Source organism: Gordionus sp. m RMFG-2023, chromosome 1 (assembly GCF_954871325.1).
Source record: "Gordionus sp. m RMFG-2023 chromosome 1, tfGorSpeb1-WG-v2, whole genome shotgun sequence".
NCBI lineage: Eukaryota > Metazoa > Nematomorpha > Gordioida > Chordodea > Parachordodidae > Gordionus > Gordionus sp. m RMFG-2023.
The window spans coordinates 82754281-82781101 of record NC_088775.1 but is presented as its reverse complement, the minus strand read 5'-3'; the positions used below and the strand labels follow the sequence as shown (position 1 = coordinate 82781101).

The window sequence follows — 26821 nt, the reverse complement described above, 5'->3', positions numbered from 1 at the left end:
TTTACCTTTTGTGAATAAAATTTTACCTTTTTATGAACCTTTTATTATAGGTTTTTTGTTAAGCAACCCGATTTTAAAAACGGAAAACTCAAAACTTTAATAAAGTATACTACTGGATATTTTGCTCATAGGTGGCAGAAATGTTTATAACAAAATTTTGAGAGCTTACATAATATTATTTTGATTAAAATCTTAATTTGGCTATTTTAAAAATTAACTTAAATTCGTTAAACAACACCATTTAAAGAGCTTTTCATTTTGGTAACATTAAATAATTTATAACTTTCCTTGTGCTTTATTAATTATCTTGCTTTTAGATGAACAGTTGGTAAAAAAAATTTCATGCACCTTTTATAAATTTAAAATTACTTTAGACCATTCTCATGGATCAACATGAAGTATCTACTCCTCGACCTCTTCAAATAATTTCTGTCCATGACGTTCATAAATTTGAATTAAATGAGGAGTTATTAAAAACTATTTTGTTTAATGAAAAGGTTAAAAATAAAAAAGTTGTTGTTGTATCTATTGCTGGTGCCTTTCGGAAAGGAAAGTCCTTCCTACTGAATCTATTTCTCAAATACCTTAATATATCAGTAAACATATTATTTTGTTATGTTTTAGATACACATATATATATTTTTTTATAAATCATCATTATTGCGTTTATTAATAACATTTTATGGTATTGATTTCTAAGTTTAATGTTCTATCACGTATACTTAATTTTTGATGATATCCATAAAATTGATTTAAAATAGCCACAAAATGCTTCAACTGGTAAATGGTTAGATGATAAGAGTCATGAGCCTTTAACTGGGTTTCTATGGAGAGGAGGATCAGAAAGAGAAACTACAGGGATACTAATGTGGAGTGAACCTTTTATTAGGAAATTACCAAATGGGGAAGAAGTAAAACAATGCAATTAATATTTTTTTTGTTATAATATATATATAATTAATCACTCTTTAAGCTTACATTAAATTTCATATGTAAAAATAATTGTTAATCTTTTTAAAAAAATTAACATTTTAATTATTTATATAATATATTAATTATTTAAAAATTTATTTCTAATTTGATTTATATAAAAAATATGAATAATAGCAGCCATATGCTTAGATATTTTCTCACTTTTCTATAATCACCAAAATGTTTACCCATGTTCATATTTTTAAACATTAACAGTTGCCTATTAATTATTTTAGTAAAACTATATACCATAAATATAATATGCATTCTTAACTGAGAATTATTTTTAAATTTAAAAAACAGCATGTCTCTTTAAAAATATGAACATGGGTAAACATTTTGGTGTGAGATTTCTAAAATTGAGAGACGTGCTTCTTTCTTAATTATAAAGGTTATATTGAATAGGATATCTATAAAATAAAAAAAAAACCATTTTAAAATTCAGATGAAATTTATATCTTGAGGTAATAAGAAATAGGGTTATAAAAACATAAACAAAACTAAAAGCAGCTATTTCATATTATATAATCTTACGAGGTTGCATGATTTCAAAAGTCCTAGAAAGTATTCCATTTTAAATAATATAAATATTGTTAAATATCAAGATATCCTCACCAAAGTGCAGAGCCACTTAATTTATTATTAAGACCTTAAAAAATTACACCTTTTATAAAGATGTTCATTTTGTAGAATTTATAAAATACCTTAACAATTTCTGGTGCTAAAAAGATGTGTTGATAATTTTTTTATTTTCGTTATAGTAAAAAGTTTTACTTTTATCTATATAAATAAAATATACCTTAAATTTTTAAAAATTTAGAAAGAATAAGTGGTATATGGATACCATCTCCCCCAGCCATAAAGAGTCAGAAATTTTAAAATAAGATTAGATGAAGGGGAACATTGCATTAATTCCACCTTTATCTTTTTAAATTTGTTTTAACCATCAAAATTAAAAAAAAATCATATCTTTTTAAAAATTTCTTATTTGATTAACTTCTGTTTCAAATATAAATATAAATTTTAATTATTTAAAATATACTTAATTTTAATATCTTGGTGGTTTCAATAAAGATGATCTAAGCGTTAAGTTTAAACTTGATATTTAAGTAGTTTACAATTCATATTATCCAGTCTGAAAGGATTAAAGGATCATAATATCAATTTGTTACTCAGAATAGTGATCTGCTTGGGCCTAATTTTTCAAGCCCGGCCCGAAATTTTTTTTAGAAAAGTTTTGCCAGCCCAGCCCGAACCCGTAATTTTTTTTAAAAAGTTTTGCCGACTTGTCCCGAACCCAAAATTTTTTTCAAAAAAATTTATCGACCCAGCCCGGCCCGAATTTATTTAAATATAGAAATTAATCCTTATAATTACTCAAAATAAAAGACATATATTTCGTTTAGTTTCAATAAATAAAATCAAATATTTTTATTTTACATAAAAAATTCAATATAAAATTGATAAATTTAGATATATTTAAAAAAATTTGCAAGGTCCGACCCGACCCGGCCCAAATTTTTTCTTAAAATATAAGGCCCGGCCCTAACCCAATTATTTTAAATAGATATAGGCCCGAGCCTGGCCCGAAGCCCGTTTGGGCTGGGTACGGGCCGGGCCTAACTTTGCAGATATCTAACACAGATCCCGATTCTATTTGGTAATATTTAAGTTTAATTCAAATGAGAGATTGGAAAGCACTGACCTGGAAGAAATAATTATATGTTTTTTTTAGTGTTTATAGGAAAATCGATATCTCAGAATGTATCCCAATATTTCATTAAATAAGTGCCACGAAGAATAGAGTTATAAAGTCAATTTTAAATAAATGGATAAAAATAATAATTTTTCAGCATTGTAGGACAATAATTTTGAGTAGTAATATATTTTAAAGAATATATTTTTTAATAATTAAAATATATTAAATTTTGTAAATTTTTCATTTTGATTTTTTTTCCCTCCATAATTTATATATTTTTTTTTAAGCTAAAAATAAATAAGAGTTAGATATCATTGGTGGGACATACTGTATACATAAATGTATAGAAATTTTTGTAAATCATTCTGTCACCAAAATATCAATTTTGCATAATATAAATCTATTATTCGTTATAAGCTAAAAATAAATAAGAGTGGTTAGATATCATTGGTGGGACATACTGTATACATAAGTGTATAGAAATTTTTGTAAATCATTCTGTCACCAAAATATCAATTTTGCATAATATAAATCTATTATTCGTTAATATTCATAAATTATTTTCCTAATTAAAAGGTTGTAATATTATTAATGGATACGCAAGGGGCTTTTGATAGTCAATCCACTGTTAAAGATTGTGCCACTGTATTCGCTCTTAGTACCATGCTAAGTTCCGTGCAAGTAAATCATGGAATATATAAGCTTATTCAATAACAATATGAATCGAATAGTTCAATTATTCACATTTGATTCGTTTAAATAAATCGAATAACTTATTTTTGTTATTCATTTGAATGTTAAAATTAGTTTTTGTATTCAATAATATTGATTTAGAGAATGATAATTTATTTTTAACTGCAAAATATTATTTATATTTAATTTAAAATCTTGTTAAAAAAAGAACTTAAGTTTTAGTTGGTTTAACGAAATAATTAAAAAATTCACCTGACAATAAATAATGGATATTATTTTCTACTCTTCATTTTCCCCAAACGTAATATACGTATGCAAATTTAAGAGTCTTGGCGTGTACTAATTTTATTGATGAATCGAGATCATAAAAAAATAATATTCAAGATCCTTTTATTTTACAGTTTTAATGATAATTTTATTATTATAAAGAACTTAAATAGTTATCTTTTTTTTTAAAAAAAATTATTTTTTTAATACAGCTGGAGAAATGGAATTCTATTTCAAATGAGCAAAAAAATTGATATTTTTAACCAGAAATTTATAGTCACGTTATAATATGTTCTAGTTATATCAAAAACAAAATTTTAGCTCATTATCAATTATATTACCTGAGATAATAAAAAATAAGATTTTTTTAAACTCTTTACCCCATGTTATGAGGAAAATATCGAAAAAATTTTTTTTAAAAAATAATATGGGTTATCCATATGACTATTGAAAGATTAAGACTTAGTTAATTTTTTAACATCGGTAAAAGGTTGTTTAAAAAAAATCCCGTTTTTTATCTATAATACCCATAATCTGGAAAAATAATTGCTAATGAGCTAAGATTCCGTTTTTGATATAACTATAGAAGATATATAGTGTGCCTAGAAAATTTTAATTATAATTGAAGGGGTTCCGATCTGGGGTATTTGATAGAGATGTTGTTCTTCCTTTGTATTTATAATGCTCTTGCATTGATTACAATCAGCCTTTTCACTATTTACATGGTTATACACATTATTAAATTACCACCCATAAACTTGATCATCATGTTCAATTAATATAATCACATTATTCATTATCCGTAAATTATGCTAGAATTTTAGGTAATAAAATTATCACAAAATTATTAGGGTTAGAACTATAAATTTTTCACAATTTTGGGATTAAATTTTATTTAAAAAAAAATTGGTATAAGAAAATTGTAAAATAAGTAATCTATTTCAATACAAATTTGGAAAAAAATAAATGATGAAATTTAATCATATTTTTTTTTAAAAAAAATTGCTATTTAAAAAAATAAATTATCTAAATAGTACTATATTATTTGAATCGAATAACTATTTATTCGTATTCGATTAAAACGGACAATTTACTATTTATATCTATTTCTATTCGATTCTTTTTTTGAATAGGCTTAATCCTTACAGCTTTTATTCTCTTTCAAATAAACTAAGTCTTACTATCTATATTTACATTTTTTTTACTCTAAAAAAATATATATAGTTATTCAACCTTATTCAAAATATTCAAGAAGATGATTTACAACATTTGCAATTATTCTCTGAGTACGGGAGATTAGCCTTTGAAGATTACACTAATAAACCTTTCCAAGTAAAGCTTTGATTTTCATAATTGGAAAGTTTATTGTTTTATCAACCATTTCATCCATCGCCTAGTTTAAAAACGCAGAGTTCTAAAATGAGTAATTTTTTATAACAAACTGGAAATGCCTCGATAATTTTATTATAAATTTAACATCTGACAACAATTTTTCAATTATTTTCGCATTTATTCGTTTTAAATAATTTATTTAGATTTTATGAGCATATTAAATAAATAATTCTTAATCATAAATTTATAGTGATAATTATTTAAAATATAAAACATAATACTTAATCATGACATATGTAATGTAGTCTCTAATGCCTTATACTTCATTCTAAAGCAAAATAAATCTAGTTTTTGATAATTCATTTTATTATAAAATAAAGTAATTTTTTAATGACTAAAATGGCAGGGTTAGTAATATGTTACACTAATTTTTATCGTATATATTTAGCATCTAATGTTCCTAATTAGGGACTGGAGCTATCCTTACGAGTATCCCTTTGGCTTAAGCGGTGGTATTAAATTGTTGGACAAACGATTAGAAGTTTTCTATATTTATTTCTATATTAAATATATCATATAATACAGATATATGTTTACTATTACTATGATATTTTTGTTTTTTGAAGATTTTTCTTTTGCGCCACCTATTCTATATTAAACTGGCTTCTTTGCTCGCTCTTATTATTTATATTCTTATGGTTAATTTTTATAAATTTGCGCATGCTCATAAATGAATTATTTTAGGCTTCGCTAGCACGCGTTCGCTGCTCTCATAGCGAATGCCACGGGTATTTAATATTATTAAATTATATAAAGTCTTCAACAACTATTTAAAACCTAACTTCAAGAAATATTTATTAAAGCTAGCGTGTTATTTTAAGGTTAAATTACAAATATTTTTTTTAAAGAAATACTATTATTACTCGAATAATAATAATCGCAACTAAATATACAAAAGATTCAAGATAATCAACATTCCGAACTTCAGCAGATTAGAGCTCATATTAGAACCTGTTTCGAAAAACTTGATTGTTTCCTTTTGCCCCACCCAGGTCTTAACGTTGCCACCTCTCCACAATTCGATGGAAAGATTAAAGGTTTGAATTACTTTATATATTCATTTTTTAAAAAAAATATGATACGGGAATTATCATTTTTTTAATTTTCAAATTGACAGCTAAAGTTGATAAACGGCTCAATTTGAGCCCAATTTTTTAAACATCTAACTCAATTTCTTAGCCAGAAAAATATTACGCAAGCCCTGAAAATTTTGCTCATATATGGCACAAAGGTTTAGACGTTTATTAACGCAATATCGAGGCTTTGGTTGTTTTTAAAAATCGGCTCAAATTGAGCCATTTAACAACATTAATCAAAGATGACAAAACTAGAGTTATCGAAATATCTAAAAAAAATTATACAAATTGATATTACCATATAATATTTAAAAAAATAATTAATATAAAATTTTTTTAAATACCTTAATTTTTTTTTTCTGGTCATGGGTTACTTTATTTGAATATTTACTGATATGATATATTGTCGTAAAAAAAATGTACGGGAATAGAAAATGATGCAAAATACAAGATTTAAATTATTTTTATTAATATTCTCAATAAATATCTTAGATCAATCAAAAATAATTTTCTACCAGTTTATCCAAATCATTAAGAACATTATTATTAAAATTTTTTATAATTAAGTAAAATATTTTCTATATAAATATTATTTTTTTTTAAAAAAAGGATATATATTTTTTTAAATATTCGATGTTTTATGTTTGTCATAAATTATTTTTATGTCCATCAAACCCATGTATATATTTTTAAATATTACAGGGTAATCATATTAAATATTCTTTACTTATCATTTTGACATTTAAACAAAAAAAGGTCGTTATAAAATTCTTCTAAACTATCTGATATATTTTTGGCCAAACTGGATATTTTGGGCTAGGGGTGAGTTTGAGCATTAAAAATTCATGCAGCAAAACAATTTCAGATTTTTGAACCCCCCAACCTGGTCCAGAACTTTACAATTATATTATATAAATAAAATAAAACGAATATGATTCAACTCAAGGAAATTATTTAATCACATGACCCGTCAGATTTGACAAGTTATTAATAAAAATGATTAAATTTGATTAGAAACCATTTTAATATCTTAACAATAACAATCTTTTTAACCTTTAATACAAGACACTTGTCAATTACATAAGTTGGGTTACTTCAAATAAAACATATAGGTAAGTAATATTGTCTACATGAATATTTCGTCTGCTATATTAAAATCCATTTACAAAAAAATATTTTAAGAAAATAATAATATAAAATGGCTATGAGCCTTTGAGATTGTGCGTTTGTTAGTTATTATAAAAAATATAAATATTTACATATTAAAAATTTGGATATTGTTTGGAATTATTACCACTAATTAGCAAACCAGGCGATCAATATTTTTAATATTCGAACACCCGAAATATCCAAAATTTTCAGGAAGAAGGTTTTAGCAAAGTTTAATATTTTCCTTGCTATCCTCCAATAGTATGGTCTTAATTTGCCATTGTTTTTTTTATAATGTGATAATTGATATAATTATAATTCTCTTATGAATTAATAATTAAATTTATTTGTTAATGCGCAAGATATTCAACCAGATTTCACGGAGCTCATGAAAATTTTAGCCCCTTTAATTTTCGCCCCAGAAAATTTAATGATCAAAGAAATAAATGGCATCAAAATTACCGGGAAAGAACTTTTCGAGTATTTTAAAGTAAATATTTTATATATATTGTTATTTAAAAAAATAAAAATATATCATCTGTTGGAGTGAACTAATCGACCATTTTTTTGAAGTAAGAAAGAGACCAGGATTTGATTTATAACATTTTTTATATCAAAGTGACGGGCTTTAATTCTTTAGTGTAAAAAAAGGATCTATATATAATTAGACGTCACATTTCGATATTCGATAAATGGATCTTGCGCAATTTGAACCTTATTGGTCTGGTAACGACATCTCCCCTAATATTGAAAATTTAAAATAAAAAGTTACTCAAACGGATTTTTAAATTTTATTTTGTTGTTTTGAGGATAAATATATATGGTCGAAATAAATTATTATTCGGTCCAACATCGAAAAAGATTGACACCATCCATAACTGTATTGAAAAAGTTATCTATCTCTATGTTTTATTGACACTCAGGTTTAGGAGGACATCAATGGGTTTTCAACCGTAATTTATTCAACCTAATTATGAAAAAGAATTTTATTAAAAAATACTATTTGATGTTTTGAACACGTCCATTCAAATTCCAAGAGTGTTATCATTTCCTCCAGTAATTCCTCCAACTCCACCTCAATGACATCAACAAATGGTCATTCCTTTTGTTTAATTGCGTTCACAGCAGGGTTCGTTAAATTCACCGAGCTCTCTCGCAGTTGGATGAATTTCATACAATGGTTGCCCCTGGACTACACGAATTTACCCCAATTGCTGCCTCTTGTGTGGACAAATTTCCCTAATTTCTACCATGAGCCCTGATTGAGAGGGGTAGGGAGTTCCCTGAAATTTGTCAACCCACAGTAATAATCAGAGAGAGTGGAGTGAATTCAACTATCCCCCCCCCCCCCCAACAATTACTGGGATGAAATGATTACTATATTGGGAACTAATAAAAATAAATACAATTTAACAATAAAATCAATTTAATGTTTTGAACAATAATTGAAATCGCAATATTATAGGATATAAATGTATTCAGAGAAAAAAATATTCATTTTCAGCAAAATAGTTTTTTTAAAAATAATCAAAATTGATGGCTCATATGCATGTGAAATTAGTGAGGTCGAAGTTTTATTCTTTAGATCTTTAACATAATCTGATTGGATCGATTGACTGAACTGTCTCATTTATGAGGACAGCGGTTCAGACATGTCTGTCGGTTTCAATTAGCCAGTTTTTTTACTTACCCTTTATTATTTAAAAAATTTATAAAGAAATTTTGGAGATATACATTATTAGATCTCATAATTTCTTATATTATTTATAATCATTTCCCTGATAAATCTACTCTCTTTGGCATTTGTATGATTATAAATAAATAAATTTATATATATATTGGTTATTTGATGAACATATATATTTAATGGTTAAAAGTCTTTAAAAGTCTGAAATTAAAATATATCTAATTGTTAGTCGATAATTCACTCCAATAACGAGGTGGTGGCAATATCTTATATAAGAGTGCCACATTGGTATATTTAAGTGCAATTATTAGGCTACATTTCTGTCGAAAATAATATGAGAATCAAACATAATTATTAATACAAAATTTTATATAATGATTATGAAAAATCTCACTAAATTACACTTGCCCACTTCCGCTTGAAGTGGCTTAAAATATTTAGAAATATTTTTTTTTATTATAAATTATCTTGTTAGCTCGGTTTATGAAAAAAAAGCTATATTTACTAAATTATTATATTTTGAATACATTTTTTTTAGGCCTACATTAAAATTTACCAAGGTGATGAGCTCCCCGAGCCAAAAACCATGTTATTAGCAACAGCCGAAGCTAACAATCTCACCGCTTTGACTAATTCGAAGGATAGATACTCTCAATTGATGGACATAGTTTGAAAAAAATTATATTATTTATGAGTATTTAATCTTTACATGGTCTGGTAACATGAAAGGGGGATAGGATAGATATCTCACACAGAAGAGTTAACCTCAGTTAGAAAATATTATTGGAGGTAAGGGGTAATTCTAGGCGTGCTGCTAAAGAAAATTTTTCTCATGAATATGCTGCGTATAGGGTTTTTACCTTCAACATTCCTAGTGGTCTCTAGGGTAGGAGACTATTTTTTTCAATTATGATTGTTGTTGGAAGTGGTGAATAAAGAAAAATTTGAATAGGTTATTTGGATATATTAAATTGAAAAAAACGAATGTAAAGTGATTTGTTTTTTTGTTGTTAAAGAAAATTTTATTTTAGTAAGCAAATATAAAGTGAAATAATGAAAAGTATAATTTTATATTTAATTATTGTTTTTTTGTTGCTAAAGAAATTTTTTTTTGTGATTGATAATTTAAATTATAATAAATTTGTGTTAATTTTTGGATAATTAATTATTTAATTGTTATACATTAGTGCGATTATTTGGTAATCATTTAAAATACTGGTGCCGGATTAATTGAATATACCTTGAAAATATTCAGTTCTAAACTTCTTTAACAACAAAAAAATATATTATTAAATATAACATTATTCTTTTCTTTTATAACTTTACCATTGTACTTACGCCTGCCTTGAACTTATTTATACAGGTATGCGGTTCAGATCGCCCCTACGTCAATCCTGCCCTGGTTGAGAGAGAGGATGCCATAGACAGGCGCAAAGCCTTACTTCTCTTTAGGGGCACGAAAAAAATGGGAGGGCCCGAGTTCAGTCGCCACTTTGAAGAGAGACTTCAAACCGAGCTCAAAGATATGTATAATAATTACAGGAGGAATAATGAGGCCAAAAACTTATTTTCGGCCGGCAAGACTCCGATTGTTTTAGCCACCCTGTTGTCAGTATGCTATTTACTTTCATCTATCCTCGGAATCGTAGGGCTCACGGGCCTGGGTAAACTCGTAGGTTATGCATCAGGAATATTTCTCATTTTGCTTGTAGTATGGATCTATTCGCGATTATATGGTGGTTCCGGTTCCAACCTCAGAGTCACTTCATCAAATCCCAGCCCCTCTGATAACATATTGATAACCGAGAATAGAGAATTAAGTAATGCGAATGATAATAATGAACTTTATGCTGGCGTAGGTGGTATAGGGTTGAGCGAAGTGGCAACTGCTATTGACGCAATGGCTAACATAATATGGCAAACAGTATATTATATACTTATATTTATTTTGTTCCTTTTTATTTTGGTTGACTTAAGTTTTATTGCCACTAAAAAAATCCATAATATATATTATTAAAAAATATTTGGTGTAGTTTATCAAAATTAAAAGTTACAAAAAATAGGGGGAAATACCCCCATCTCCATTTATTAGAAAAATAAACCATTAAAATAGTTCTTGTTAAAGAGTAAAGATAAGAAGGCAAGTTTAAAATTGTTTAAATCTACGAGATGACCAATGTTCTTAATGGCTATTTTTTAAAATAAATTTTATGGTGATGAAATGTAACTATAATATCCGAGTTATGTGATATCCTAATGGTCATTTTTTTAATATAAAGGTTACTAATGTCGTTACCTTGAAAAAAATTAAGAAATAGATATCCGATTTTATTCTAGGCCTTGACTATTAACATTTTTTTGAAATAATTTTTAATTATTATTAAAAGGTATTTTGCGAGTGGTTCACGATGGTCATGCAACACCCCACGATTAATAGCACATTTTACCTACCTAACCCTCTTCAAAATTCCACTATTCACTCATCGTCTTCAACATCTAATCAACCATCTAAGACTTCTACACACGATCATTCTCATAAGAATTTTTCATCTACTAGTAAATCCGAAGCCAAACCATCGCAAATAAAACACCGAAATCCTAATTCCAACACGAAGAAACAAACGAATAGAAATAGTATAAATTAAATAAAAACGAGTAGCTTATTTTACAAAAAAATTATATTTAAGTCATTTTTAAGCACGCATTCATGATATTCTAACTAATTATTAGATTGTAAAGCTCCAAAGTTTATCAAAATTAAATATATATAATTTTATAAGGCATAATTCCTAGCAATTCGACTATTTTATATATTTTTGTAAAATCTTCCATTAAATTTACTGTGCATTATTTATTAGGAATAAAACATTTTGATATGTTAGGATTACTTATTTCAAAACTATATGATATGGTATAATATGCATACGAAATTATATAATGTAGTCATGCAATCACAATTTCTAAAACACAAATTATAATGTTTTTTTAAAAAATATTATTTCAAATTACTATTTTGTAATTATAAATAATTATTAGAATTCCATATGTACAAAACATTTAATTTCATATACCAAAATCTTTAAAATGCACAACTTTTATTTTAAATTTTATATTCAATATCATTGGACTAGCTTTGATATAAATTTAAATGTTATTTTATAACTAAAATATATAATTATATTATGATTTAAAAGTGAATATTAAATGCTTTGCAGGTTGTGGGGACCTTTAAAACAAGGATACAATGCAATGTCATCATTGAAATCTCGAAGGGGAAGCTAAATTAAGGGCATCTTATATTCATCATGCAGGGTCTCTTTTCTTAGGAACCAGATGGTTTGGCCTGCGGGTAGATGTTAAATCTACAAATTCCGTACTTCATAATTTATTTTTTATCTGGGAATCTCAAAAAAACATATCCAAATAGAATTTTTTTTAGGCTTACTAAGTAAGTAACAAGATTAATTTTTATTTCCGTATCTTGTAATAAAAATGGAATATCCAATGATGATACTTCATATTGAAATAAAGAATTTGAATCAATTGATATAGAAAAAGATTAAAGTCGGTTTGTTTTATATTATATTCATTATTACAGAGCAAAAGTATTTAGAAAAAAATTCTTTGATATATTGGCCTCTATCGTTTAAGTAATCGCATTAAATTCCTTGGTTTTGTACTCGGTTTTCTAAATGAGAACAGTGGCATAGGCAGTGACTTTCATTAAAGATCTACATTGAAATATTAAATGTACCTAATAACACTTTCCCTAAATTTATAATTTGTTAAATGGCATGGCTTCACTTCAGCTACCATTTTTAAAACGGATAAAATAAATAAAAACTCTTTATTTTCTAAACAAGCTAAATATTACTATTTGACAATTGAAGCATGCATATTTGCAAATCGTACAACTCACTTCTAAAAGGAAGATAGATTTTTGTTAATTTTTAATTTCTTGCTATAATCTGTTTTTTTTGTTCATTTAAATTTCATCTTTTTCCTTGTAGGGAGGGAGCTCCCTGATCGTCTGAAATTTCTCATTGAGAACTCGTTTAAGAATTAAAAATATCTAATCCATATAATGGACCGAAAATAATTGACGCGGTTTATGCGTAGAAATTAAATGTTAATGAATTGATTCCTTAAAAGAAATAATATTCATAAATTAATCTTTTACTATTACAATATTGACAATTCATTATTTAAATTAGTGATCTGCATCGGGCCTAATTTTTCAAGCCCGGCCCGGCCCGAAATTTTCTTAAAAAAGTTTGCCAGCCCTGCCCGAACCCGAGATTTTTTTAAAAAAAATTTACTGGCCCGGCCCGTTATTTAAATATAAAAATTAATTTTTATAATTACCAAAATAAAAGACATATGTTATATGTCGTTTAGTTTCAATAAATAAAATCAAATATTTTTATTTTACATAAAAAATTCAATATAAAATTGATAAATTTAGATATATTTAAAAAAATTTCCAAGGTCCGATCAGCCCGGCCCGAACCCAATTATTTTAAATAGAATTAGCTTAACTTTGCAGATCTTTAATTTAAATCTTCCCATGGATAGAAGTAAGCTGTTCCGCATTTTGTGGTTTGCATTTCTACTAATTGTCTATTTATCATTATATGAAAAATATTAATGTCATTTAATAGATGTGTAAACCACGAAATACCGCTACAGCTGACTCCTATGTATGGACAGGTTAATGATGCTTGGTACCTTAAGGTACCATCTATCAAATTTGAATTTTGTTCATTTTTCATTTGGATAGGCACTACCAAATATATTTATAATATATATTTGAAAAATCGTGATTTTTGGAAAGCCTCTATGGCCTAGTAGGCAAGAGCTTGGCTTACTTATCCTATGCTCCCGGGATATCCCGGGAATGATTATGTTTTTTTTCTTATTCTAACTTGGTGGTTCCATCCTTGGGGGAATGATATATAAAAGGCCGGACTCGACCACGTAATTCCGTATTAATATATTAAATAATAAGGGTCTTATTACATTTTAATAAATTTTGGTCGGTATTTAGCAAATTAGATTGGTATTTTAAATATTTCCATACATTCACTTGGTAGTAAGCATCATTAACCGTATGGACACTTAAATACAAGAATGAACTTAAAATATAAATTCATCATTACTTTTACCTAAAAAGATTTAGAGATAACTTCTTAAAATTTATTTAAGAATGCTTAAAAGTTTTCAAAGGTATGAATTAAAATGGCCTTAAAAAATCCTCAGCTGCTAAATCTTAATCGCATTTACATTGTGATATATATATAAAGAGTTAATCAAATTATACATGAAAAAATTATTTAAGTAGGAATCACAAATCATTATGTAAGTATATAATTTCTTCAGTTTTTAAAAATATATTGTGGGATAGAGAATAAAGACCATTTTCCTGAATCAGTTGTCCAAATGTCTATATGGACATAGCTGTCTAGAAGCTCCTGGTTTTGGATTATTTATAACATTTCGCTGGATAACTTATTCATCTTTTTTGTCGGTAATAATTCAAAGGCATATGTTTAAGAATATGTCCAAAATCTAATAATTTTAGTTAGAAGGGGAATATTTTTGGTTCACCAATTAAGTTCAAAGAATAGAAAGGGCCAGGCAATACCTTAAATATAACACAAGAATTTTATTCCCCTTTAATTTTTAAACTGATAATTAAATCTCAAGAATATTATATTTATTTATAAATTTACAATTCCTTAAAATAAGATAAAGCAAATATAAGTAATGTGGAAAGGATGGTTATTATTGATATTATGGAAAGGTCAGTCATTGAAACTATAGGAAATTTTTAATATATTTTTTTAAATAAAAATAATAAATATGTGATCAATAATAATTATGTGATCGTATGGCTTGGCGAAAATTTTTTGATATGATAATAATTCAAAGTTTCATGAAAATTTTCACAATTCTATAATTTTACATTAAAAATGGTTTATATTTTTTTTCCTGTTGAATTCGCCTATTTTTCGAGATTTATATTTATATAATTAGGATATAGTCTAAAATATATTTTTTTAAGCAATTTATTTGAATAAACCTAATATATAAACAATAATAATATAGATAGATATAATTTAAAGGAAAAACAAAAATAATTCTATATAAATTTATATCATTTAAAAATTTTTTTTTTTCTTTTTAGCTTCCACCTTTTTGGCGGTAAGCTCATTCAATATTTCTCTCCGCTTTATTACTCATGCTATCTATTTTTATCTAATTTATATTTCTGATCGATTCTATTTGGATCTCCCACCGGAATATCGCTATCAAGGCCCATAAACTCTCAAAATGTTGAGTTGTTATATATAAAAAAATATTATACGTCAAATTAAATAAATATTTTAAAAAACAATATTAAAAATTTCCCCTAGTTTCAGTGACTTACCTAAGGAAATATATGTTCGAATATATCATATTATTTTATTTGTATATTATGAATTAGTTTTTTCGTCAATTATATATATTTAATTATGTAATTTCCGGATCTATATATAGTGTTATAGCTGCATAAATGAATGTTGTATGAATATCTCAAATATTATATTGGCGCAGTCATGTATGTAAATGTAAGTATGAATTTAATCTAATTTATGGAGGGGGGTTTGCCTCAATCAAATTTTCAGCAATGTAGACGCTGATTGGCGACGACGAGACAAAGAATCTGTAATATGAATCTATTGGATGTTTTATGAAATAAATTATGAGGAATGATTGAAAAATGTCATAATAAGTATGAACTATTTTGTAAATGTGATATTAGTTTGAGCAATATGATATATTGGATATCTATGAAATTAAATTTTGGATAAAGACAAAATTATGGTTGATAATGAACTTAATTTGGAAAACATATAATGGATTGTGAATGAATTAGGATTATGAAATCGAATAATTAATTATATCTGATGTAACATGGAAAAAATAATAAATTATTATAATTACTGACAAAGAAAAATTGACTGATGAAAGTAATGTATATCTATTATCGAAATATGGTGATCTTTTGAAATTGGTTAACAGTATGACCTTGAAAAATTGAGATATTAAAATTTTACTGAATAAAGGAAAACATGGGTTTATTAATGATAGAGTGGCAATTACATCGGGATTGAGTTTATAAATTATGATTATTCAACTATGGTAATATAGACATTTGCAAAATGGGTTATGATACTGGCAAATTTTGATGTAAAGATATTAGAACGTTTGGCTCTAAAATCATGTGACCTATACAAAAAATGGGACTTCCGTGAGCCAGATGTTGCCCTATTTGGGTTAAAAAATATATGATGACTTTTTATGCGATGTAGAGATAAGGATTACCTGAAAGGCCATCCAAGAATGATAGCGATCCAGTTCTAGGACAGCGGTGACCTCGTGGGCCGTTCAAACATAATAAAGACCATTTCAAGTACACAATGGCTAAAATTTAGTTTGATGGGAAACTAATATAAAATTTTAAATAAAAGATATAGTATAGCATTATATAAGACTTACTAAAAAAATTCATAAGATCAAACTCTTACTTTTAATATACTTAAGAGAGTGACCATTTAAAATGATAGTCTTTTCTAAAATTGTTAAGAAACACTATGTCATAAGTATATTTAAGATCTTGTAATATAAAATGTGGTGGGTGAATAGGTTTTTAGGGGCACTTTACTTTTGCTTACAATACATAGATTATGATGAGATGCATTGTCAACCAATGACATATAATATACCTAGACTGACGATTCATTTATTAAAAGTGTACATCAATGCAAATCAGCTGGGGACGACATCTTGGTTACAGTAATTATTATTAAAATTTTAAACGAGAGCCTAATTTATTCGTATATCTGATGCAAGCTTTATTAAAGAATTAAATGTTTAATTTCAAAAAATTAGAAAATATACAGTAGTTTTTAACATGAAAATAATTATTATAGGTTACCAAAATGGTGGGTCCAGCTGATTAGCTTTTGACGACGCTTTATTATTCATTTTAATGAATGAATCGTCAGTCTAGGTATATTATATGTCATTGTTGTCAACCCATGAAGTGGATAAAAGGTCTAGGCTCTCATAATTATTTTTTTTTGCGTGAGTTCGAAATTCAAAAAATATAGGGTGAATTCCCTTTCTCACTCTAAGGGTACCTATGATGGTTATTTATAACAATAGATAATTTATCACATATCTTATAAATTTATATTGAAATAAATAACTAACATATAATATGAGTTTCCATCCATTTACCATATGATTACAAAGTTATAAAAAAAATTTCGTATCGCTAATAAAAATAATAATGAAAATAAAACATGAGGATAATATTAATGATTTTAGATTATCCTCACCTGATATGCATACCTCATATTCTATGATAGAATTTTTATCTGGGGCAGCTGCATCATTTACAAATGTAATTATAACTTATCCAATATCAAAAATAGTATTTAGACAAATGTTACATGGAATTCATGTGTCTCCTGCAATTAAACAGATTAAATATGAGGGCCTCTCATCTCTTTATCGTGGAATTTTACCCCCTATAATTCAAAAAACTGCCTCAATTTCTTTAATGTTTGGGGCCTATGATGCTTTTTTAAAACTATTTTTACCCTCTTCATCATTAAATTATCATTTGTCACATAAAAATCCTACATATATAAAAAATGATTCATCTATCAGTTTGCAAAAACATTTAGATGAAAAAATTAATCAGAAACCTCAAGGTATCAATAGCTTAAATTCATTTAACATCATGAACTGTAATTATAAAAACAAAAAAGACATAAAATGGTATAATCTAATTTCCAATCCATTTCCCAGTGATCAAATAGATTTAAGGATAATATACCCTTCAATTCAAGAACTAAACCATGATGAAAATTCCTTTATAAAAAATAAATTTACGAATAACCAACTTATTCCAGTTAATGATACACAATCCATTGATAATTCCATAGACAATTATAAGGATAACAAACTATTAATTTTAGTAGCATCAACTGCTGCAGGTGCATTGGAAGCTTTTGCATTTACTCCTTTAGAGAGAGTTCAAACATTGTTACAACACAGTACTTTGCAAATTGAATTTTGTAATACTCCTTCAGCATTTTATAAATTATGGACTCGTTATGGCATGGCAGAATTATATCGTGGTTTTTCTCCTATTCTATGGAGAAATGGACCATCCACTGCTGCTTTTTTTGAATTTCGTTTGCCTCTGAGGGATTTTATATCAAAAACTGTAGAATCTTTTAAATTTAGTAAAATTAAGGCCAATGAAGTCACAAATTTATCAATAAATAAATTACAAAAAATTGATAATGCTCATCACTATGTTGAAGCTTTTAGTAATTTTCTTAGTGGTGCATTATTGGGGGGCACAATTAGCACCATTTTTTATCCTTTAAATGTAGTTCGAACTCGAATGCAGTCCATTGTTGGGGAAAAGTATTTAAACATGTATCACACCTTTGCCATTATTTACAAGGAGAGAAACTCTAAAATTTCTTCTTTCTTCTATGGAGCAAGATTTAATTTCAGTAGATCTCTCATTTCATGGGGAATCATAAACTTTAGTTATGAGATCTACAAAAAGCTATTGAGGAAACACATTTAAGTTCATTAAATTTTAATATTCCCTTCAGCTTATCTTAATTAATATGATGAACGACTAAACATCAAGTGCAATTATTTCATCCTAAATCACTAAAAATAATAATATGCATCTATTGTGTCTATTTTTGACCACATTTTGAGTGCACTTCCTTCACAGTAGTCAATTATTTTATATAAATCTTAAATTCAATAAAACAATATTTGTAAAGCTCAATTGATTATTTATTGATGAAAATATATGTACATTCTTATTCTATTCTTTATTTATTTTTTCTACTATTACATTTTGGTTTACTTAGTAATTCATTTCAACAATATCATAAAATAAAAGATGTTTAATAGTTCAAAGTTGTTTTAATAAAATTTACTGAGAGTCAGTTATTTAAAATAATTTTTTTTAAGATCTTATTTTAGTTTTAAGCTCATAAATTTTTATAAATCTTAACCTTCTTTATTGATGATTTGCTATATTCTTTGAACCAATGTGATAAAAATAATCAATACTTTCTATTTAAAAAAAAATCTAATTAACTTTCATGATTTAGTAAGTGTATTTTATTTTTTTTCACCAAAAATCAATTCTCTTTTTTAAATGTGCAAAGTTTATGGCTACATGCAATGCAGTGTTATTATGTGGCTATGAATTGGTGTATTCCTAAAAGCAGGTAAATCAAAGATTTTAGTCTAAATATTATTAACTAAGCCTAGAAATATTCGATAATAGATATCTTAACATTTCTGTCATCTGTAGGCAAAGTTCTGAAGCTTGTATGCATTATTTTTTAGCTAAAATATTAAGTTAGCGGTTTTTTTAAAAATGGGATAAATCAAGTTGTTTAGCAATAGACAAATATGACTCGTCAAATAGTTTTCAAATCCATTTCTTTTGCAGATAACATAATTTTTTAAAAAAACGATTTTTAGGTAATTGACCTTATAATTTCATTTTTGTTTAAAACATTATAAATAAATTGAATTTTGGTTCCTTTACTTATAGTGTTAAATGATTTCGGTCTTAAAAATGGTCCGATTAACATTTTAAAAAAATATTATGTAAGAAATTTGGAAAATAGAGGTTCAGTTTATGCTATCCATGAGCAAATCTCGTGGATTATACTATATTTTTTTAAGTAGACCGTTTTTAAAAACCTACCCATTTAACATTACTTAATAATAATATTATTATAAATTTATAAAATAACCAAAATCAATATATAAAAAATATTACAGACATTAAAGCAATTAATTTATAAAACGGTTGTTTATAGAAATAGATAGCCATAGAGTAGAGATACTAGCAATAGGAGGGTGAAGGGAAAATATAAAAATAACCCAACTCAAGGAAATTTTTTGATTGGGTGTATCATTAAATTATTTTTCTGGCATCCCGATATACAAAGTTAAACAGGTAAGTGGGCTTAGGTGTTAGAAAGATATGGGTTGGGTTAAATAAAGGTTTAAGAGGGTATTGTAAAGATTGTTCAAAATCAAATCATTTTTATTAAACAACTTGTCAAATCTGATAGCTCATGTGATTAGAAGTAATTTCCTTAAATTGGACGGTAATCTGGTAATTTATTATAGACATTAAAAATGTAAAAGTCAGTAAATTTATACAAAAAAAATTCTAACGAGCCGGACGTAAAATTTAAAAAGAGCCGAGACTAAATCTTCCTTAAAATTTTAACGGGCCTTGTTTAAGAATCTTTAAATTTTTTTTTATAAGACTCAGACAAACATTTAGATAATGGACCGGAAAATTTGCGCTAAAAACTTAATGGGCTGAGTTTTGCAGATCTTTCAAAGGAAACAAATTATTTTTAAAATTCTAATATAATCTAGAAAAATAAAAAGTATATCTAGTTTATATTCCAAAATAAATACCAAATAATAAAAATATCATATTTTTTTTATCCTTTCACAATATCATTTTTCATTTTATTTATTCTTATCTTATCTAGCACGTTGGTCATAGACCTGCCCAAAATGAGCGAACGTAAATTTTATGAAGGCCCACCCTTCATAAAATTATGCCGATTTTTTTTCTCAAGGATACCGACAAACCTTGTACCCAGTTGTAGTTTAACTAAATGAGTGGAACTTATCCTTTCCGATATTGTAATTGTAATTTAATAATTAATTATAAAAAGGCATATATCTTATCTGTTTTTTTTGTCTTGAATAGTTATGTTCATGATAAGGAGTGAGTTAAGAATATTTGAATCCATAGACATGAAAATTTTATTTCATTTGTTAGGTTATATTCTTCCAAAAGATGAACCGGAAAATCTTCGCCATTTGGGATGAATTACTGATCGAAACATTTTAATTTAAAAAAAAGAGAGGTATATTATAACTATCCATTTTATTTATTAATAAACAGTGAAATAAATAATTTATTTGAATTATCTAATGTAAGTTTTTGTTATGTCGTTGAATTCTCCGTCGGGTGAGTCATAATTTTCGAATGGAGGCGAGTTTGTAGGGCCTTCAAGAGTTGCTGGAAGAACATTTTCATTCAGCTATATATATTTTTTTTTATAATTTAAGTTTTACAAAATGTGGCGTCTCACTTAAATTCGTAACTATAAAAAAAACTCTTTACTCCTATACCCAAAGTTAATTTACTTTTCGTGGACAATAATGTAATATGATGCACATATTGAATTCATAACGAATGGCTTATTTTATATTGTAATGGATGTGTTGAACAAAATTTATTTAAAAAAAAATATATATAATTAATGCCAACCGATAAAGTAGAACCCCTAAAAAAATATATCAAAATATGCCTACTTAGTAGATGTCATGCAAATTTCCAGATTTTGTTTGATTATTGGTTAGTTAAGCGGTCGACATTTAACATATTTTTATATTAATATTGACATCAATATGTGTTTAGCTGGGTAAATGTAAAAGAAAAAAAATGAGGAAATTTTCATTTATTAGTTTTTGAAACAATATTAGAATATTAATACTATATTTGTAAACAGATGTCCACAAAATGGATTTTTTTCTTAAGTAAATTAACTTTATAGGATATAATAGCTTTAAATATATTGTCTACTTTTCATAAATATGAAAACATATAAATAATATAGGGATGCAACGATATTTTACGTTTTTTAAAATATTGGTCGTCAGCTGATATTATAAAATTTTCCGATCCGATAAAATGGCGTCTTAATTTTTTAAAAAATTAGCCTAAATAATCTTTATATTTGTTTATTATTAATTATGTAAATGGATTAAGGATATTATATAAATAAGTTATTTATCAATAAAAATATTTATAATACTTTTAGATTCATGAATAAAACTATAACTGATTATTATAATATATTTAAATGACTTATGCTATGGTATAGTTAAATTATAGATCTTATACTATTAAAAAGTATATGAGATGAGTAGATGTATGTAGTGATGCAAAATAGCTCCATTTGAGCCAATTTATAAAAACGGCTATAATATTTTACCCAGAAAAATATTGCGTAAGCTTCGAGATTTCGCTAATAGTGCAAAACCTTGTGCCATCTATGATAAAAATCTTCAGGCTTGTGCAATTTATAAAATCAATCAAAATTTGCAGTTTTTAAAATTGGATCAAATATATCGACTTTGCAACACTAGATGTATGCATTAAAAATTAAAACCATTAATATGTTTAGAGAATACAAAACAAGATATAATATAGGATCGGTCGATATCAATTTAACATAGGAAATATCAGATCCGCCTCCAAAAAGTGGTATCGGTAGCGGTACAACCTTAATATAGATAATAGATTTATGTTTATTATATATAGAAAATTTAGAACATTTCTACAATGGAAATTTTTTTATAAATATATTAGTCTTTTTGTTTAGAAATACTATTTAATCAGCAGAATAATGTCTTTGTGTATATATCTTCATGGATTTTGAGACATGTCTGTCAAAATTGAAATATATGTTGCTAACTTAAAAACAATAGGTATATATATTAAATAATTTTTGTTTAGATCCTAGAAAAACTTCAATCAATAAATTGATTAAAAAGTATATTAGATTAAAATTTAAACCTAAATATTTTGCGATTTCCAACTTCCAAAAGCTAATCTAGCACTGATTTTTTTTTATATTAAATCGAAATCATGGTAAATATGTATTTAACGCTCAAGTATTTAATCGAATTACATTTTAATTATTTGAAGAAAACTAAGGATAAGGTTTTCCAAAATCAATAAGATCAGGGACTTAAGTTTTTCTTGTATTATGAATAATATGGGTGGGCCAAGAAAAAAAATAAATATTGGACAAAACATGCACTTTTTAAAAATATGCTGATGCTATTTGTTTACTGAATGCGAAAAATTAACTATTGGATAAGCCATTCCTGTATTAATGTTTTGATAATGTTAGAAATTTTGCTTCCATTGTATTATACGTTATGATGAACATTTAACCATTTATTACTATCGTAATTTTCGCAATTTATAATTATCGTAATTTATTTTCAAAAATAATCGATATTTTTTTTTGTTGATTAAAAAAATATAATATTGTATTATTATTATTTTTTAAAAAGTTGTTGAAAAAAGTTAATATTTTTTTTTGGGATTAAAAAAATAAAAAAAAAACTAAAAAAAAGAAAGATATAGTCATCAAGAATTATTTTTTTTACTAAAAATACAAAGTGTATTAAAGAAAAAGTAAGATTTTTTTTTGGGGTTGAATAAGAAAGATAGTTGGAATCTATTCAAAGTGTTGATCGTTAATAAAAGTGAGAAATACCAACTGTTGATCGTTTTTGAAAGTGAGAAATACTACATTGGAATCTATTTAAAGTGTTGATCATTAATAAAAGTGAGAAATATAAAGTGTTGATCGTTTTTGAAAGTGAGAAATACTACATTGGAATCTATTTAAAGTGTTGATCGTTAATAAAAGTGAGAAATATAAAGTGTTGATCTTTTTAAAAATTGAGAATTATCACAATTACAAAATGAATTATTTGGATAATAAGGTATCATATAATAATAATAATGCATTTTTAACCATATTCTAAAATTTGGTGGGTCCACATAAAAATTTAACGATTTTGCAATAGTAAGTAATGTGGTTAGAAAATTTATTTCAATAATATGTACAATGATCTAAAGAATCATTTATACTTTTATTTGTTTTAACATCTTTCAAAAAATAAAAAAATTTCAAAAAAGATACAAATAAAAGGACAAAAGGACCATTTTTCGAATACTTAAATGTGAAATATAACATTGCTCTATAAAAAAGGTATTGTAGTGGCAAAAGCAAAAAAATTATTAAATGTAAAAGGAAAGAAGAAAAAAATTGTGGTATTCTGGAAAATAATATTTAATAAATTTTAACAAATTTGTGAGTTAAACCAGCCCAAGTTAAGATAGATATAGAATCAGTCCATGTATGGATGCACTTATAAGATGTTTATTTTTTACTTTACATAGTGAGATTATAATATTTTTAGTTTATATTTTATTTACTTTGCAAAAAATAATTAAAATAAAAATCTTTCAAAATCATTTGTTCAAATGAATAATGTACAAGATGTAAGGCAAAGGGACAAATAAAAAAGTCCCATGGATAAAAAATAAAATATTACTAGTATAAATTTACATTATGAACTGACTTTTGAAAAAATAGTATCAATCATGACAGAAACATAAAACCCTCTAACATAGAAGGGATAAATTAATGATATGAATATCGTATATATATATATATAGTCAGTATTGGATCAGTATCATAGGCTCAAGGAAAGGGGAAGGCTCTGCAGATAGACCTATTTGTGCCATTATTTATAAAATGAAATATTTAAAAAATCAGTCATAAAATTAGTCATTAAATGATAGAGGATAATGAGTAATCAGAGTAAAAAATGCTCTTCAAAATTAAAATCTTTAAAAAATTGAAGATTTTTTTAAGAATTGTGATTTCTATGCAGGGAAAAATTTTTTATGGTAAAATCACAATTCTTTTGGTTTCTTTAATTTTATTAACTACAAAGATTGCTCAAAATCAGCTAGTAATAAAAAAATTATATATTTTAGAAAAATAATCATAAGCGATAATAATAATTTTGCAAGAAATTGTAATATTAATCATAAGATAATAGAAAAATTTGAAACTAAGATAATAAACCTTAATAAAACAATGCCTATGCAAATCATGATAGAAAGAATAAAAAAAATAGATAAATTTACTTTAATTGCTTCATTATATAAATCTAGTGATTCATTTTTAAGTTCCATCAAAGCCCTTTCTTGGGATAATAACAACTTTTGACATGATTCCATAAATTGTTTGCTTTGTTTAGTTTTATATCTTGTCCATTCTTTCTGTAATAATGCACGTTCTGTTATTTCCTTACCTTCTAATATAGGAACAAGTCTTTCCCTTATTCTTAAAAATATTTAAATCACTACATAAGATATTAACATTTATCACTTGAGTTCTCTAAGAAACTTAGGTTCAGGCTCACATTCAATTAAAGGTTTTAATATTTTTCCACGCTTTTCTAAAATTCTTACAGCTTTTTCTAATCTTTTCTTTTTTCTATCTTCTCTTAGTTTGAGTAAGCCTGGATCGATCCTTTTTTTCTTTTTTAATGGTTCTGCACTATATTTTAATTATATTTTATACTCAATATTAATATACTAAAGGGTTTCAGTAATTTTATAGTGATGAATAATTCCAGTATAAATGTTTCTATTACATATTTGAGGTATATAGTTGTATAAAAAATTATTAAAAAATATTTTTCCAATTGAATTTTGTAAAAAATTCATAGATGAGTTAATGCAACAAGTTTAGTAATTTACTAAACAACGACCGTTAAAAAAAAATAATATGAACCTTTCTCAACGTCTGACCTGAACAAATCATTTTCACCTTAATGATAACCTCGTCTAAGGGGTTAGTTTAAGAAAAAACATTAGTTTCACTGTCAACAATGGATTACTCTCATCATATCAGACTTCCTCAGTCCATATCTGTAACCCTTTGAACCATTGACATTGAAAATAGTAATTATTTTTATAATGCTAAATCAACAATATATGTTGAGCTAGCCTTAGGCATAGACATATAAAATCTAGATCTTTTTTAGGACATATATCTGAATATGTATTCAGTTAGATTTAACCCAGGCTGGGCCAGGCCTATTTTTTTTTAAGAAATACCCAGAGTAGGGCGAATATTTTAAATCGCCATTATCTATAAAGTAAATATTATATAATTTTAAAAAATCCAAGTCGGGCTATGGAATTGTTACCTCGGCAGGTTTCTGATTTAAATTCTTATAATATTTTAAAAATTTTAGCTTAAATATATGACATTAATAATTTATCATATATTAGGAATTTTAACAAGTGACTAATGATTAAAATGCCATATCTCCTACTGTGCTCGGCCTAATTTGAAATTTTTCATATTAATTAATTCTGTAGCTATTCATAAAAAATTTAAGAAAAATAAAAGCCGATTAGATTTTGCACCCATTTCGGGTTTTTCACATTTAAAACAGTCTATATAAAGAAATTTAAATTCATTTTAGCTCAATTATATCCATACTATTTTAAAACTCAAGGATGTGAATTTTGCTCAAAATGCCTATCGACCTTTAGAGGCCCGTATCTCAGCCACTGTTTGAAAGCTAAAATTTTATTATTTTTCTTTATAATATACGCTCTGGTAAAAATTTGACGGAGGAGGGGCGGATTGAAATTCGTGTTGTTTTTATTGGGATTCACCATATATTTATCATTTAATTTATTTTAATAAATATAACTTTTATAAATATAATTTTTTCAAAAAAAAACACAAACTATATGGCTGATCCTGGATCGACTTATTTCTGTGTAGCCCAGACTAAACAGCGTTTAATTAGGAACTCCATTTTATTTTGTCTTTAAGTGTTTGATGACATTGTTAATTTTCATATTTTTCTTCCACTTATTTTTACTTAGTTTAGGAGCCTAAATATAGACGACTTAACAGCCAGATGTTTAGTAATAAGCCGAACTACGTACTCTATGAAATTATTCTTTCCATATCAAGATAAAAAACATAGTACAACTATTTATAATTTCTTGTCACATTTTATCAATGATAATAAAAACTATTTTAATTTATATTAAAATTTTTTTTAAATAGTTTACTTATATTCACATTCAAATGTTTAGGTATTTTGAATGTAAGAAAATAAATT

General features: G+C 25.9%; 3 protein-coding genes across 4 annotated transcripts; 2 read left to right on the top strand and 1 right to left on the bottom strand.

Moving 5' to 3' along the window:
• Window positions 1-290: 290 nt before the first annotated feature.
• On the top strand, window positions 291-12043 carry LOC135922900 (atlastin-3-like). Of its 2 annotated transcripts, none has more exons than XM_065457413.1 (11): window positions 291-328; window positions 375-596; window positions 762-911; window positions 3248-3352; window positions 4856-4963; window positions 5412-5504; window positions 5922-6060; window positions 7611-7738; window positions 9474-9602; window positions 10299-10859; window positions 11323-12043. In XM_065457413.1, exons 2-11 carry the CDS (start codon window positions 384-386, stop codon window positions 11578-11580), a joined length of 1884 nt encoding a protein of 627 aa, XP_065313485.1. In that variant the 5' UTR covers window positions 291-328; window positions 375-383; the 3' UTR covers window positions 11581-12043. The 2 variants fall into 2 exon arrangements, with proteins under 2 accessions (XP_065313485.1, XP_065313486.1); XM_065457414.1 differs by having other exon boundaries at window positions 307-324.
• Window positions 12044-17234: 5191 nt separating this feature from the next.
• On the top strand, window positions 17235-18593 carry LOC135930826 (mitochondrial nicotinamide adenine dinucleotide transporter SLC25A51-like). The gene has a single exon (XM_065467615.1). It carries the CDS (start codon window positions 17274-17276, stop codon window positions 18591-18593), a length of 1320 nt encoding a protein of 439 aa, XP_065323687.1. The 5' UTR covers window positions 17235-17273.
• Window positions 18594-20942: 2349 nt separating this feature from the next.
• On the bottom strand, window positions 20943-25406 carry LOC135932079 (large ribosomal subunit protein mL40-like). The gene is made up of 4 exons (XM_065469424.1): window positions 25270-25406; window positions 25060-25230; window positions 24816-25014; window positions 20943-21114 (listed from the first exon to the last, which is right to left on the bottom strand). The coding sequence occupies exons 1-4, from the start codon at window positions 25398-25400 to the stop codon at window positions 20998-21000; spliced, it is 618 nt and encodes a 205-aa protein (XP_065325496.1). The 5' UTR covers window positions 25401-25406; the 3' UTR covers window positions 20943-20997.
• Between the last annotated feature and the right edge of the window lie 1415 nt (window positions 25407-26821).